We start from the raw sequence: 16,940 nt of genomic DNA, 5'->3' as shown, positions 1-16,940 counted from the left end.
ACCGTTCACTTTTGCTTAACAGGCCTTAATTGTTTGGGGAAACTTCTGATGGTTTTTCTTTGTTGTTGTTGTTGTTTCATCACCGGGGGACGGATACAGAGTAGCTTCCCTTCTTCAAAGGACCATAACTCTCGCGAGGCACGAGTCCCAGTGCAAGAAACGAGGCGAAACTGGAAAACAAGTATCATTGACACAATGTTTGCAACAAGTACGCAGCTGAATTATTGGACGTTTTCTGGAGAAACAGAACTGAGACAGCTTCGCCAAGAGGCCAATCAGAATTTCGTGCAGACCCATGGAAAACATATGTCTGTAAGTTTCTGCGGGTGCGGTGGATGAATGATTGGATAAGGTTACGTATTCAATTCCCTGTTTCAGTTCACTGCTATGGGTGGAAAGTTGAGATTTTTTCGATCTCCCCACGTTGATGTATGTCATAAATGTATGTGGAATATTAACCACAAAACGATGGTCATGTACCTATGGGTCATATTCATTGCTTATAAATGCGCATGCTTGCATTGTATTTGTAGTGCCCAACTGGAACCATCATAACTGAGAAACAACAAACGCTCCATCATGTGACAGTTTTCAAAGACAGGTCAGCATGCTGATATATTAGTGCACTCTCATCCTTCGTATTTAACATTTATGCTATCCAGTGCTGTTTTTCCCTAACCAGTAGTCTTCTATAGCATGTATGCTATCTATGAGCTATCAACAGAGACTTACAATACTTAAATCTGCATTCATTAAAAGGGAAGAAGGCTAAGAGGGGATTTAATAGAAACATACAAAATGTTAAATTGCTGTAATGAAGTCAGTGTGAATAATATTTTTAGAATGTCAGATTATGAGAGTACAAGAAAATCAATGATGAAAATTTGTAAAGAGCACTGTAATACTAACCTAAGGAAAAATTCATTAGCTAATAGAATTGTACAAGTATGGAATGCACTACCAGTCGAAACTAAACTTGCTAAAAATGCTAATGTGTTAAAAAATCTCCTTGATATGAACATCAATTTAAAAGAAAAAATTATTGACTTTGACAAGTGATTTAAAGAACATGTAAAAAAACCAACAACATATATGTATCCCACAAATAAAAGGAGACCAATATTGAAGGGGACATAAAAAAGGCCGGGAGGCCTAGGCAGTCAAATGCCAGCCCCTACACTAATACTACTAGTACTACTAATGGTATCAGTGATGTACATACCAGTATATGAAGATGATCTCAGCGTTTGGTGGATTATGTTGAAAATTAAATGCCCAGCAAGCACCAGCCACAACAGGGTCGTGAATCAGTGAATAAATTATTTGGTTGTGTAATGGAGAAAAACAAGAACAAACAGTGCATTGGCGATTCCTTATAAGTTGTCTGCTCCTTTTCCTGGAGAAAGAAAGTGAGAGCCTAAACAGGGGAAGTGTCAGAGTGGAAAAATGGGTGATTTTGGAGGGTGGAGAGGGAGGAGGAAGAAAGAATGAAAAATAAATGGGAAAGTGAAATAATAATAATAATAACACAGCAGACTTGCAGGTGTGGAGTTGCTGGATTGCTACATATTATGTCACTGCACGTTCTGGTCTGACCTGTATGTTTGTAATACCACCCCTGACCCAACATAAATGAGCACCTAGCTAACAAAAAAAACAAGAATTGATAATTAGTAAATCAGCATGACAATAGACAGCATCTAGTATGCCAGAATCCATCATCAGGCTTGTGTAGAAATGGGTGACTCACTGCCTTGAGTCATAGTTTGTCTGACAATAATTTACAGATTTCATTTATGAATTTATGTTCCAGATTTTTTGGTCATATTGATACTGGCAGGTTACATGAAAGTTTGTACACTGAGGCAGATTTGGGTTAAAGCTATTTGGAATGTCTAGTTTTGTTGTTTTTTGGGAAGGCTAGTATTGACTTTATCACATTTTATAAGCTTAAGAATGCATGGTGCATTTTCTTCCAGCAAGACCGCTTAACTACATGCCGAATAGCCAGTTTCCTTGGAACTGTTTGCATCTTGGTAAGACTAAGAGTCCCTAGTTATACTTGGTGATCATGTGATGAAATATGAAAGTCAAATGTCAGTCCTAATTTGTCCTATGATTCAGGCAGAAGTAGAGTTCAAAAACTAGAAAGCAAATGACTGACAGATGCTACCAGTTGAAGTATTAAATTCTGTGATAAAAAAAAGTTCAGTGATGCATGTATTTTGATATGTGATGTGCAGGAACAAGAGCGAGCAGCCTTTTTCCTCTCCCCACCAGAGGAACGCCTGCTGTTGCGCCAATATGAGTACGTTCTGAAAGAATTTTGTAACAAGTTCAACCCACCTTTACCCAAATGCATTTTGGTAAGGGAAAATGTATTGAGCTTTTCTTTCATTTGTTGATTTTATTTCATTTATTGTTATTTATTATTATTATTATTATTGTTGTTGTTGTTGTTGTTGTTGTTGTTGTTATTATTTTAATAACTTTTTTTCATTTTCCAAAGCCTAGCCTAGTAAAAAGTATGTGGTGTGTATGTTACTAGGTGTGTGTGTGTGTGTGTGTGTGTGTGTGTGTACTTTGGCTTTGTGTACACATGAACAATTAGTGTTTTGCACCTTTGTTCAATTCTCTTTGTGCCAAGTTATTGTGTGGTAGGTTTGATAGCAATGATGACTAATTCTGAAAAAATGTTGATGAATCATGAAGATTAAAATAAATACTAGAGATAATGATGATAATTTGAATTTGTATTTCTTTTTATCACAACATATTTCTCTGTGTGAAATTCGGGCTGTTCTCCCCAGGGGGAGCACGTCGCTACACTATAGCGCCACCCATTTATTTTGGTATTTTTTTCCTCCATGCAGTTTTTTAAATTTTTATTTGTTTTTCCTATCAACATGTTTTTTGTTTTTTTTAATATCAACATGTTTCATCCATTCCAAAAATACCCATAGCTGACCCCTAAGTTTAAGTTCAGTGAGGGAGATTCTAAGCTCAGTAATTACTCAAGATTTTTTTTTTTGGGGGGGTGGGGGGGGGGGATGATATGGAGAGCCAAGTAATTACTCAAGATTTTTTTTTTGGGGGGGGGGGGGGGGGGATGATATGGAGAGCCCAGAGCTTGAATGTTTGTCATCATAATTGCATTGTTTGTGTGTTTTTCACTGCAAAATAAAATTGCTTTATTAGTTTATTTTTCACTGCAAAATTAAGCTGTGAAAATTCATGTCTGTATAGTATATGCAGAGAATTAGTATATGTCTGGATAGGACAGTATTAGCGCAGACCTCCATACATGTGCCTTAATCCTGTTTATGTGTATACAAATACAGGAGATAAAATCCACACATCATTCAAAGATCCAGTGATCAATGTCAGCTTTCAGTGGGTTTTTGTGCACAGTCATCAAATAAAGTGAAACAAGCATGGCACATTGGCTGCCAAATTTGCAGGGTAAAATTGGTCATACTCTTCAGAAAGCCTACTTGTTACAATGTTAATGTGGGTAAGCTTAGGAAATTGCAACCTGGGAAAGCAGAAGAAGATCCCTTAGGGATGAAAGGACATTCTCTGTGATGTGATCGTCACTGACAAGTGATTTTGCTGTTATGTGATATATGTTTTGCAAAAATGTATAAATTAGTTACAGCTGTAAGACATATTAAAAAAACAAAATTATTATTTAGTTGTATGAGTGTACATGATATATGACCTGGTAACAGGTAGTAATAATAACTGATAAAGAATAGTAATTGTTCCTAAACCTTGATGAAATTCATGATAATTATGATTATATTGATATTGACAGTAACACAATCATTGGTACCCACAGTAATAATCATTACTCTGTACCATAGGGAACATCATTGGCTTTCTTGAAGCGATTCTGGATCAACAATTCCCCAATGGATTACCATCCTAAGGACATTATGTGAGTCTGTGTGTACATGTGTGTGTGTGTGTGTGTGTGTGTGTACTGTGCATGTGTGTGTGTGTGTGTGTGTAACTTAGCTTGCAAGTGTTTCTGCGTGCTTGTGTTTTATCTTTCTGTGTTTACAAGTATGCTATTTTTCTGGAATACAAACTTGTATGCTTCCTGGTTGTTGACTTTTCATGGGAATGCTTGGCTTTATAGATATATGTGTTGAGATTTTAGATTCACCCTGAGTTGGAGTGATAATTTGCAGACTGGATGGCAGCGATTTCAAAATTTTTGGGGCAGTGAAAGTAAAACGAACGAACTGTCTTCAGTTTACATTTCATGGAAGTTTCTAGAACTTTTCAGTAGCTGAATGAAAAGTACAAGAGGAGTTTTACATGGAAAGTGAAGCAGATAACTTATAAGAAACAGTGGATGTAATTGTCAAGATAGCGACAGGCAAGAACTGCAACTTTGTATTCACATCAAACTTTCAGAGAGCCAGTGCAGAATACCTTTTGTGGCACATAGATTTTTATTCCTATTTCCTCTGAGACTTTCGTAACAGATTAACACACACGCACGCACACTCTCTCTCTCTCTCACTCACTCAAAGATTACAGTTGCTGTTATTTTATTCCTATGTGGTAATTCTACCTCCCTTCTTCCTATAGTATAAGGATTTGTTTGAAGTTTGGTTGGATATATTTATTTTCTTGTCTGAGAGTAATACAGGAAATGTAAGTTTATTTGATTTTGTTTTATTTCATCAGGTTGACTGCCGTATACCTGGCATGTAAAGTGGAGGAGTTCTATGTTCCCATCAGCCAGTTTGTCTCCAACCTGAAGGGGAATCGGGAGAAGTTTGCCGACACCATCCTGACCTTTGAACTGCTGCTGATGTCCAAACTGCGCTACCATCTGACAGTCCACAACCCATTCCGTGCTATGGAGGGTCTGCTGATTGATGTTAAGGTGTGTGGTGTGTGTTTGTGTGTGCGTGCGTGTATGTTTGTGTGTGTGTGTGTATGTGTGTCTGTGTGTTTTCTTTTTTGTGTGTGTGTGTTGTGTGTGTGCACACATATATGTGTACGTGTGAGGGTATTGTGTGTGTGTGTGTGCATGCTTGCATTTGTGTGTGTATGTCTTGATCTTTTCTTTTTAATGAACAAGCACCATTATCTTTTGTAACTGTGGGTTAGTAGTTTACAGTTTTTCACACACAAAAATTTGTCATATATTGTATTACGCATTGTTAGGTATTGTATTATGTTTGCCTATTTATTAAAATCTGTTAAAACTGCTATTAAAAGATTGAAACTGTGTTCACATTAAAAAAAAAATCAAATCAGTACACTAAATTAATATTTCACCTTGTACTATGACAGTATAAGTAGGTAATGTCCTTTGATTTTGTGAATAAAAGACAACGTAAATGTTATATATTTTATTACACACACACACACACACACACACACACACATGAATCCAGAGTCCATGTATTCATAGTAAACTGCAAAAACTACAAATATAAACCCATTAAAGCTCTTTGTCCTTAGAACATTCATTTAAGGCCGATGTAGTATCACAAAGGAAATTAAGTGTAGGCAGCAATACAAGACAAACAGAATACACATGTAACAATGTATGCTCAGCCACTTCTCAACACATTGATGAAATAGATGATTGATGAAGGTGTCTTCTATTCTAAAACTGGCCTTACTTTCTGTTATACTTTTATACAGTTCTGTTGTTACTTTATTGCTGTCATAATAGTTACTGTGGGTCGTATGACTGTATGAGACAGTTGAGAGTGTGACATACAAAGTATTTCATTTGGAGCAATTCACATGGATTATTTCATGTCTAATCTAATACGCACTTCTTGTTACGCATTAGTTGTAGCTGAAGTATTAAATGCTGAATATTCTTTTACAGACTCGTTTCCCAGAACTGGAAAATGCTGAACGGCTTCGGAGAAATGCAGAGGAATTCATTGACAGAGCCCTCATGACGGACATTGTCTTGATCTTTTCCCCATCCCAGGTGATGTATTTCTTTGATGCATGCCTGCAGAATTAGCATTGGAGATGACTGAAATGGTATGGTAGAAAAATACGAACAGAGGTACACTGCAAACCTACAGCAAGCATAATGACATACAATGGAGAAAATACAGAGTTTTCAACAATTAATTATGATTCCATGTTGTGATTTTTATGACTTCCTGCTCACATGAGCTATAATGCCTTTATTTATATGATAATATGTCTCTGCATCTTTGTGCAGATTGCTTTGGCAGCCCTCTTGTACAGTGCTGGTAAAGAGATGGTGAATTTGGACAGGTGAGATGAGCAATATTTAGTTGCTTTTTGGCCCTTGGTGAGCAATATTTAGTTGCATTTTGGCCCTTTGAAAAAAAAAAAAGAAAGAAAAAAAGTCTTTAAATACATAAACAGTCAGATCAGACAAAGATAGATTTTCATTGAAAAATGTAGTAAATCACTAGTCATGAAATTTAATTGCATTTTAATTGGAAAGTATTATCATAAAATCAATCCAGGTGAAAATTAAGAAAAAAACATTGTTGTTTTTTCACAAATGCATGTGCTTATGTCAAAAAGTAAAACAAAGGTTTAATCTTCATCGTTCAGGTGAAAAATAACTGAGATTGTTATGTTGTTGATATTTATATATCCGTTTAGTGGCTCATCAAAATTCCATTCCTTTGTCCTATAGAAATAGATAAGCAGAAGGAGAAAAGTCACTATGTGACCCATGTTCATGGTTACTTCTTTTGTTATGTGTTTCTAAAGTTTTAGATTATCAGTCAGCGTCTGAAAAAAAGAATTAGAACTATGTAAACAATACCATTTTCTTAATAACCTTTAAAAATGTCAGGTTAAAAAAAAAAATCCCTGTTTTTGCCTACATTTCTAACTATATAAAAATCGATTCAAAGTTCTAAGGACCCATTGTTTTTTGTTTTCTGGATCTTCCAACATCTGGCTAAGGCCACTTAAAAAGGCCTGCGTCTTGTGTGAGCAGGATTCCTTTGCTTTGAGTTCATCAAATCATATTGAGATGGGTGAAAGACTTGCAAAGAACTTAGCACACAGAGTATGTTGTTTCATATTTCCAATATAGGTTGTATGTTCTGAATCTAAAGAACTTTGTTTTTTTCTTTTTTGTTTTGTTTTGAGTTTTAACTTAACCTTTCCCGTACGTCGTGGGTGTGAAATCACCCAGACAAGTGTTTTTGCTCTGTAACTCAAGTAATATTGAAGCCACTTCCACATAATTTCATGACTTTGTCCATAATATAGTTTACTACATATCCACTGAACATTATTTTCTTTTATACATAAACAAAGAAGTTATTAATCAATTAATGTCCCAGTACGTCGTGGGTGTGACGACACCCATACTCCCAAAGAATAAACCTTGCACGCCGTACGTCGTGGGTGTGGAGCCACCCATGCAAAGCTTGCGCGCCACGCTTTGTCGACGTGACGTCACTTGGGCTCGCTACAGAGAGAGATGAGAGTGACCTTGTCTTTTGTTGATCGTATTCCGGTTCAAGTCTGCGGTAAATTTTCTCTAAAGTTGTAACTAATTTCAGAAAACAATATTTATTGCACTAGATATCTTCAACAATATTGAATGAACTGTTTTTATTGTAGAGAATGATCGGGAGCAACTGATTGATAGCTTTTTATCTAGTTGGAATTAAAGTGCCTTTCTAAGAACTGGATATTTTTGTAAGTCTGAAATCAATTGATCTAAAATCTAGTTGATATAGAAATTTTATTCTTATCCTAATCTGTTCAAAGTAGAGAAAACCCGACTATGGCTAAAGAAAGAAAGATAGTTGATATAGAAATTTTATTCTTATCCTAATCTGTTCAAAGTAGAGAAAACCCGACTATGGCTAAAAAAAGAAAGAAAAAAAAAATGCCAGCCAGCCAGCCAGGAATGCCGAGATCTAGGCCAAGGGAAGGGGGGGGACTGATACCAGGCTGTTGCTCCTATGTTAGGGCATCTGCCTTGACCGAAAGAGGATAGGCGTGTAGCCGCTAAAAAAAAACAAAACAAAACCAACAACAAAAACAACACACACACACACACACACACACAAAAAGAAAACAAAAACAAAAAAAACCGTTTTTTGTAAGTAACAACACACTTCTCACGGGAAAAACTTATTCACAATGCGCCTGGTCAAGCACTGGAGTAAATAGCCTACACGCACAAGTGGAAACTGCGCATGCAAATCTGCTGAAGAAAAGTCAAATTTGCTTTACGGACAGGTGTGGGTTACTGTGCACCCATGACGTACGGCAAGGTCTTATTTCTTCAGTGAAACCATGGGTGCCTACACACCCACGACGTACAGCGAAGGGTTAGTTCGTACACAGAAACCATGGGTGCCTGCACACCCACGATGTACAGCGAAGGGTTAGTTCGTACACAGAAACCATGGGTGCCTGCACACCCACGACGTACAGCGAGGGGTCATTCCTTCTTAGAAACCATGGGTTTCTGCACACCCACGATGTACGGCGCGCAAAATTTTAGGCGACGTACGGGAAAGGTTAAAGCTGTGTGTGCATAAAGTTGCTCAAGGATGAATATGGCCATTGTGTGTGTGTGTGTGTGTGTGTGTGTGTCACTCTGTGTGTTTGTGCATGTATGTGTGTACAAGAGATTTTTGTGGGCATGTGAGAGCAGGTAGATATGTGTGAGAAACCAGATTGTGACTGCGACAAGGGGGAAATCAAAACTTGAGGGTCATGTTTGAATGAATTAGTTGGTGCATTTAATGTGTGACAGACAATCATGTAACAGCCATTCACAGCAATGTATGTTTAAAAACTCAGAAGAAAAAGTAAAAGTGGTTTTTGCTGTTGCAGGTATGTGATGGACATCTTGATGGGAGGAAGCAGTGGAGAGGAGATCAAGAAACTCATCTATCAGTTGAAACGTATGTGTTTTCTTCTTCTTCTTCTGCGTTCACTCGTATGCACACGAGTGGGCTTTTACGTGTATGACCGTTTTTTTACCCCGCCATGTAGGCAGCCATACTCCGTTTTCGGGGGTGTGCATGCTGGGTATGTTCTTGTTTCCATAACCCACTGAACGCTGACATGGATTACAGGATCTTTAACGTGTGTATATACACATGAAGGGGGTTCAGGCAGTAGCAGGTCTGCACATATGTTGACCTGGGAGATTGTAAAAATCTCCACCCTTTACCCACCAGGCGCCGTCACCGTGATTCGAACCCGGGACCCTCAGATTGACAGTCCAACGCTTTAACCACTTGGCTATTGCGCCCGTCTAACGTATGTGTTTAAAATCTAGCTTTCAGTATATACAAATGTATCTAAAGAGAGAGGGAAATGGAGAGCCCCCACTTTCCTCTCTTTCTCTCTCTCTTTCTCTATTTATATATATACACATATTGCTCCTCTGCCTTTTCTCTCTGTCTGTCTGTCTTATTTGAAAATAATGTTTATTAGTGAAGGCCTGTGTTGCCAGTTGGTGTATGGTTGTGTTGATAGGCTGTGGTGTTTTTCCTGGCAGTGCACTCTGTCTGTAATACTGCACAAGGAAAGTACTTTTTAGATTTTTTTTAATCCTCATGCAATTTACAGCAGTCTTCAAGTTAACCTTCGTTGGCTGTCGCTTTTGACTACACACGGAAGCTCATGTGGGTCGTCCACGACCCATACCACTGTCGCTTTTGACTACACATGGAAGCTCATGTGGGTCATCCATGACCCATACCTTTAAAGAGACAAAAACCTGTAGGATCCGAGACGGTCGAGGCATGCCGCGTGGGGGGCTCGTGATCCGATGTCACGGCCGCCACCACGGACGCATCGCACGTAGGGCCCAGACTAGTGTGCGGATCCAGAGCAAGTGACTTGCGTTGTTTCCCCAAAGGGTTTGTGCAAAAATCCCTTGAGACTGAGGGCATGGGGAAAGGGATAGAGGAGGTCGACTCGGGTACTGCCGACTGGCAGAGCCGAGAAATCGCGGATCGCGACGAGTCCGATCGCGAATCGAAAAAAGAATTGTGAATGGCACCACTGACCTGTGTATTGGTAAGCAAACCTGTAGAAGTCGCCGGAGGAGGCGTAGTGGGTAGTGGTGGTCTGGAGTCGACCGGAGGTAGCGGAGGAAGTGGGGGTGGCGTAGGGTTGGCGTTGCTGAGAGCGGCAGAGGTAGAGGGCCCAGACTGATCGCGAATCGATTGCGATCGTGCCTTAATTTTAGCCCGATCTCCCAATCGGGCTACATAATTGTGCGACCTGTTTGAAGACATAATCGGACACAAAACAGAAACGCCAAAGAATCGATAGACAGGTAGAAAATGCGAAAAACTTAGCCGTATGAAGTGCACAGGTACAGGTGTCGAGATGGCTGCCGGAAAAAGAGGGCGATAACCAGGGGGACAAAGGGGACGTTACCTACTTCCGGGAGGTTATCGGCCGTAGTTCTCTCATTTTCTCCGCATAGGCGGATAGTAGTTTGCACAGGACAGGAATGTCAGACCCCTGCCAGAGTCTGCACTAGTTGGGTCACGGTAAGTATGTTATGTAAACGTAATTTTAGAAAATTTCCTATATTCCTCCAAAGCTTGTGTGGGTCGTGTACGACCCATTCTTTGTAAAGAATCAAAAACCTGTATATTCCTCCAAAGCTTATAACAAAATATAGAAAAGGAAAACATATCGTAACAACTGATTACACACACATGCGCTCGCACACGCACACACAGATACACAAACACATACACTCAGAAGAAACACATGCTCATGCATTCACACACACGCACATACACACACACACGCACACACAACTGATCACACACACAAATGCATAACACCACATGCACATACATAAAAACCCTACTTATGCACACAGAGATAGAGAGAGAGACTGAGACAGAGAGAAAGAGAGAGATTGAGACAGAGAGAGAGACAGACAGCGAGACAGAGAGAGACAGACAGACAGCGAGACAGAGAGAGAGAGATGACTCATAGCATCCTATACACGCACAAAGACATTCAGTCACACAGGTACATGCTGTTAGAGAGAGGGATGGAAGGGGGTTATAGCTGAAGACAGGTGAAAGAGTAGTGGGTTAGTGAGGCTATTGAAAGTAAAACTTTATTTTCCTTCACTAATTGCAAATTAAACCTTCTGAAATCACTATTAAAAAGGTATGGGTCGTGCATGACCCACACGAGCTTTTGAGGGGTGACCACGTTTTTTCCTCTTTAAAAAGCATGGGTCATACACGACCCACACAAGCATCCGTGTGTAGTTAAAATGCCACCTTTAATTACTCATTAACTAATTAATGAATTTTTTTCTCTTTTTTTTTGCAAAAGTTGGCCTTTTAGGTGTAGGAAGCATTTCTGAAATTTCGTAGAAAAATGTTAAGAATTGGCTGAGATATTTGCATTTTTGTACCCTTCTGGGTCGTGTACGACCCACGATAGCCAGCGAAGAATAAATGGGTTTTTTTTCCCAACCATGTCACAATGATATTTTCTATTGTCTGAATATATATATATATATATATATCTGTGTATGTCTGAACCCCGTTCATGTGTATATGCACACACAAAATCAAATTAGCATGCTAAAGATCCTGTCAGCATTCGCCGAGTTATGGAAACAAGAACATACCCAGAATGCACACCCCTAAAAATGGAGTATGGCTGCCTATGTTGCAGGGTAAATAAATGAAACAGTCATACAGGTAAATGGTACATGTCTGTCTGAGCGTGTATGTGTGTGTGCCTGAAATTTGAAAGACACAGGAAATGAATGTTGAGCGCCCAATGGTAGCCATCAGTCAGCTCTGCCCAGGTAGGCAGCCTGTTGTGCAAATGGCCCCGTGTTTGTAAAGCGCTTAGAGCTTGGTCTCCGACCGAGGATAGGCACGATACAAGTATCCATATCATCATCATTATCAAGATGGTGGGTAAAGGTGAAGGCAGTCCCAGAGAAAGGAAGGGACAGGTTTGTTCATGAATGCATTTATAACACAGAGTGCTGATGTTGTCCTTTGTTCTGTGTGTGGTGTAACCAGGCATCAAGCACATGGTGAAGACGGATCCAGTCATCCCCAGGGAGCAGGTCTCTACCATACAGAAAAAACTGGAAAGATGTCGCAACCAAGAAAACAACCCTGAAAGTGACTCGTGAGTTCTCGACAGTGCTGGTGGCTGGATAGGAGGGGATGGATGTGTGGTGAGGAGGGTGGTGAGGTTGGGAAGGGTGTGTTGAGAAAGGAGGGGTGCGATGGCTAAGTGGTCGAAGCATCTGGCTTTCTGTGTGAAGGTCTCTGGTTCAAATTCCAGCAGCACCTGGTGGGTGAAGGGTGGAGATCTTTACAGTTTCCCAGGTCAGCAAGGTCAAGCCTTTGTCTCCTTGATATGTACACATATACGCAGAATACCAAAATATGAAAACTTCTTTTTTTTTTTTACTTTTTGATCTTTTATTTGCTCCATAAAACAAAACATGTTTTTTTTTTTGGGGGGGGGGATACTTATCTCTAAAAAGCTCATTTTCTTGGCTTTCCAGGTTGTGACTTACTGGTCACTTTATATGGCTAAAAGTGGTGCTTTATATCATTTCAACAAAAAATTCATTTTGTCATGTCCTTGATGATTTGTTATGCTTGATGGCCATGAGTAATGACCAGGTGCTACATCATGACGTATTCATTGGTATCTTTTTTACAGCAGTGGCCTAAGAGAGCTTTTTGTCAGACAGAAGGATCACATAGTGTAAAGTAATACTTATCAATGGATGATACAATGCACACAAGTATATTTTAAAACACCCCACCCCCTAAAAAAAAAAAATCTTCTTCCAACACAAACACCAACACAGCACACAGAACACAGAACAAGCGACTACCCAGTGAATATGTTGTTCCACTTTAAGCTACAATGAAAATGGTGTGTAATACACTTATACAGCCAGCTCTGTTTTAAATGATGCAAGGAAGAAAACAATCATGAAAGAATGTTGGTATTCCCAGGTATAAAGCCAGGATGGCAGAACGCTTTGATGATGAGGACCTCCAAAAGAGCCACAAACGTGCACGGATACAAGAGGTATATTTCTTTTCTTTTTCTTCAGACTGTTTTCCACAGTGCATATTGACAAAAATGAAAGCAAAACTAAAATGGTAACAACACACCAGCCGCCGTGGCGAAGTGGTTAGCGTCGCGGACTGACGGCTGGGAGGACGCGGGTTCGAATCCCAGCGGAGGTGGGTTTTTTGGCCCGTGGCCGGCTCCTACCCAGAGTTGAGTGTGCTGTGGGCTTAAATGGGGAGACTGGGACCACACAGTCGAGTGTCATCCACTTCAAGGATGCGTCTTTGGGTGTGTTACTCTAATTACCTGACCAACACTGCAAGTGTCTGCATCTCTCGGGCCTGGTTAACGCCGGGATATCATTATGACAGGAAGCGTAGAGTACAGCCTTGTCACGCAGTCCCAAACCAAAATGGACCTCCATAGCAACATCGCCATCATCATCGTCATCCTCCTCCTCCTTCATCGTCATCAATATAAAAAAAAATATAGTCTCAAAGTCTGTGGCCTTTCATGCCCTGCTCTCATGGTGACCTCAGTTGCGATACCCCTCCACTTCCGTGCTTGGGGTGAGTCCTGTCAGTGTCGTCAGTGTCGGCAGATTCATGGGTGGCTGTTGTTTGAGGGACGTGGTGGCGGTCTCCACTCTGGGAGGGACGCTCACTCAGTCTGGCTTCGCGACTAAGCCATTATTGTCGTTAGTAGCGGGCTTAGTAGGTGGTGTCCTAATTACGTTAAAACAGAACAGGCACCACTGAACACCACCGAAGTGACTCAGCAGCAGTGCAGGGTCTCCTCTGGTGTGTGGCCTCCTGGCGACCTAACATCGATAGTTCCCTGTGGACTGCCAACGCTGGAACTGCGACGGACGAACCCGGTGTGGCCGTGTATGGGGGACTCTAAATGAGTAGCGTGGGAGTAATGCCACTGAAATGGTGCAGATGATGGGGAAAAAAAAAGAAAAAAAAAAAAAGGTAACAACACAGTCGGAACAGCAAATCAATCATCACACAGTCATCCATGCAGATTTTTCCAAAAGCAAGAAGGAACATTTATGTATCTTTCTCTTTTTTCTTTTCTTTACAAAAAATCTTTTTTTCACTATTTTTCTTTATCTTTGTGTGGGTCTTAAATCTTGTGATAAAAGGACAGACTGTCCTGTAAAAAATGGGTGTATGTGCCATACTTCCACAAACACATACAAATGCACATTCCATGCTCATTTCTGATTTCATTGTGTATATGAATGAATGAATATAATTATATTTTAAGTAAATTATAGAATTTGCAAGTTGATTGATCTGTAATCAGTTAATTGTAAAACAAATGAGAGAGAAACACAAAATATATAGTTGCCTCATTTAAAAGCATAATTTAGTTCTGCAAACTGGAGCTGCAACCAATGAGAAATGATTTTTCAAGTTAAGCAGCAGTGCAGTTGTTGTTTTTTCACAATTTAAAAGTACATAGACTCCCTAAAAACATAACAGAACTGAAACTGTGTTGTATACAGCCAGCATGTTGAACACAATATGACTGAACTAATGTAACACAGCTGTGTGTTACAAAAGTAATATTTGTTCATTGTTTGTGCAGGAGGAGAGAAAGAGAGATCTGGAACTGGTCAGCTGATCAATCAACATTCAACGCTTCTGTTGTCCATCTTCTCACCGCAGGAATGAGACAGAGGAGCAGACTTGAGGGTGTTGTGGGGAAGGAGGGTGGGGGGTGGAGATGAGTGTGGGGGGTATATATGGAGATGCGGAAGAGGGCTGGGGAGTGGTGTGTTTATGTGTGGATCAGTGTGAGTGCACGTGTGCGTACACGTTCATGTAAATATGTGTCATGAAATAGTTGTCAGAAAGCTTGCCCTGTCGAACTCTCAGATTTTGTCTGTGGTTTGTGGAACTCTCAGATTCTGTGACTGACTGTATGTCTGTGAATGCCCTGATGAAAAGTTGTGGTGTGCATGTTTATGTTGTGCCCCAGTAATGCGCAGTGTGTCACTATGTAGGTGCTGGTGTGGAGGTGTGTGTGGATAAGTGTATATGCCAGTGTTTTTTGGGGTGAAGAAAATATTTCCATTTTTATGTGTGTGTGGACAAGTTTTGGTTCAATAAAGGAAGGCATGAGTTGGAATAAAGAAGATGGAGTTGTGTTTGTTTCCGAGCATGTGGAAGTGTGTGCTTTGATATGTTAAGCATATTCAGCTCTACAGATGCAAAAGTAAACAAGAGGGAAAGCCTTCATGGCTCATGTGTGATTCCTGTTCTGAACAACAAAACCGAAAACACTGGGCAGGGGATTACCAGTACATACATATATGCATGTAACCTCTATACACAGCAGCAGGAGACGTTACTATTTTAATTAAAGAATATTAAATTTATTAGAAATTTTAAAAAGATCGCTATTAATCAGTGAGTGAATATGTTGGATAAAGATGCAAAGTTGGTTGGTGTTTTTTTGTTTTGTTTTTTGTTGGTTTTTTTTTTAACATTTACTGTGCCCTTCTCAGAAGTGCACTGACATCAGAATGTGTGGAAAGAACTGATTTTATAACTATTATCACCCTGAAAACAGTATGGCTGCCTAGATGGCAGGGTAAAAATGGTCACATGTACAAGCCCACTCGTGTATATATACGAGTGAACATGGTAGTTGCAGCCCATGAAGAAGAACTATTATTGGCCGCATTTGGTGTTGATAGACAATATCTATGGTTAAAATTTACCATAGACACAAATAAACATGCATAAAACACTGGCACATGGGCAACTGAAACAGGGTTATTACATAAACTCACTTTGTTTACATACATACATCTTTATTCATCCATTTGGAAATTGATTGTGTATCCATAGGCTTGTCACTCACCGAACACAATATTTCAGCCCATATCCAAGTCCAGTACACACATGCACACACACATGGAATGTGACAAAGGTTGGATAAAAAAAAAAAAAAAATGAACAGCTACATATCAAAAGCAATGAACCAAACAGCATCATTACACTTCATGCAGAAGCCTGTGCATCAACAACTAGGGATATTTTATTTTATTTATTTTATTTTTTTTTTTACATATACACCAATGTAGATCTGGTTAGACTCAATGTGTGTGAATATATATTGTGTATGTCTGCTCCTTGTCTGAGCAGATTTATACACAATACATGAAAGTAGATTTTATGCAAAAAAAAAAGTGCTTTTTTTGTATCATGTGTAAAAAATATCTTTGTAATAACCCTGTATTTTGGCTGCATATATGTGGGCATTTTGTGTGTGTGTCTGTGCAGGTTCCCATCTATTCATATAAACAATCTGCTTTTATTATAAAACAAAATAATAGTAAAAAAAAAAAAAATAAAAAAATTTTTTAAAGTTCTACACATTCAGAAGAATATTGGATTAAAAAAAAAAAAAAAAAAAAAAAAAGGGAAAAGCTTAAAAAGCACATTTAAGTTAGAAAAGATTACATTTATATACACATATCTCTGTTCTGATCAAACTCTCACAGAAGTGATTTCAGGAATGGTATATTTCAGTATCATCACCCTATTACATTACTGTTCCCTTTTTGGCACAAAGAGATATTTGACAGACTGATATTATGTAGATTTAAAACTTTTTTTATACTGTTACTGTTAACACATTGTTTTTAACACACCACCTTTATGTTCTAAAAATGTATAAACAAAAAATCTCTCTCTCTCCACACACACACACACACACACACATATACATATATATATCAATAACTCGCATGGCAACAGTGAGACTCCAAGGGAAAACATGCAATGTCTGTGACAAGTCAGCAGAAAATGAGCATCATTTCATTCATAACTGTCCCTTGTATATTGACTTCATGAAGAAAATTT

At 39.3% G+C, this 16,940-nt stretch overlaps 1 protein-coding gene across 1 annotated transcript; it reads left to right on the top strand.

Moving 5' to 3' along the window:
* The first annotated feature begins 117 nt into the window (after window positions 1-117).
* Window positions 118-15,218, top strand: LOC143288115 (cyclin-H-like). The gene is made up of 10 exons (XM_076596401.1): window positions 118-312; window positions 2,244-2,366; window positions 3,867-3,940; window positions 4,702-4,903; window positions 5,867-5,974; window positions 6,218-6,273; window positions 8,842-8,912; window positions 12,039-12,150; window positions 12,999-13,074; window positions 14,656-15,218. The coding sequence occupies exons 1-10, from the start codon at window positions 196-198 to the stop codon at window positions 14,689-14,691; spliced, it is 975 nt and encodes a 324-aa protein (XP_076452516.1). The 5' UTR covers window positions 118-195; the 3' UTR covers window positions 14,692-15,218.
* The last annotated feature ends 1,722 nt before the right edge of the window (window positions 15,219-16,940 follow it).

This window comes from Babylonia areolata, chromosome 12 (assembly GCF_041734735.1).
Source record: "Babylonia areolata isolate BAREFJ2019XMU chromosome 12, ASM4173473v1, whole genome shotgun sequence".
Classification (NCBI taxonomy): domain Eukaryota; kingdom Metazoa; phylum Mollusca; class Gastropoda; order Neogastropoda; family Buccinidae; genus Babylonia; species Babylonia areolata.
The sequence above is the reverse complement of the archived record's forward strand: the minus strand, read 5'-3'. Positions and strand labels throughout refer to the sequence as shown.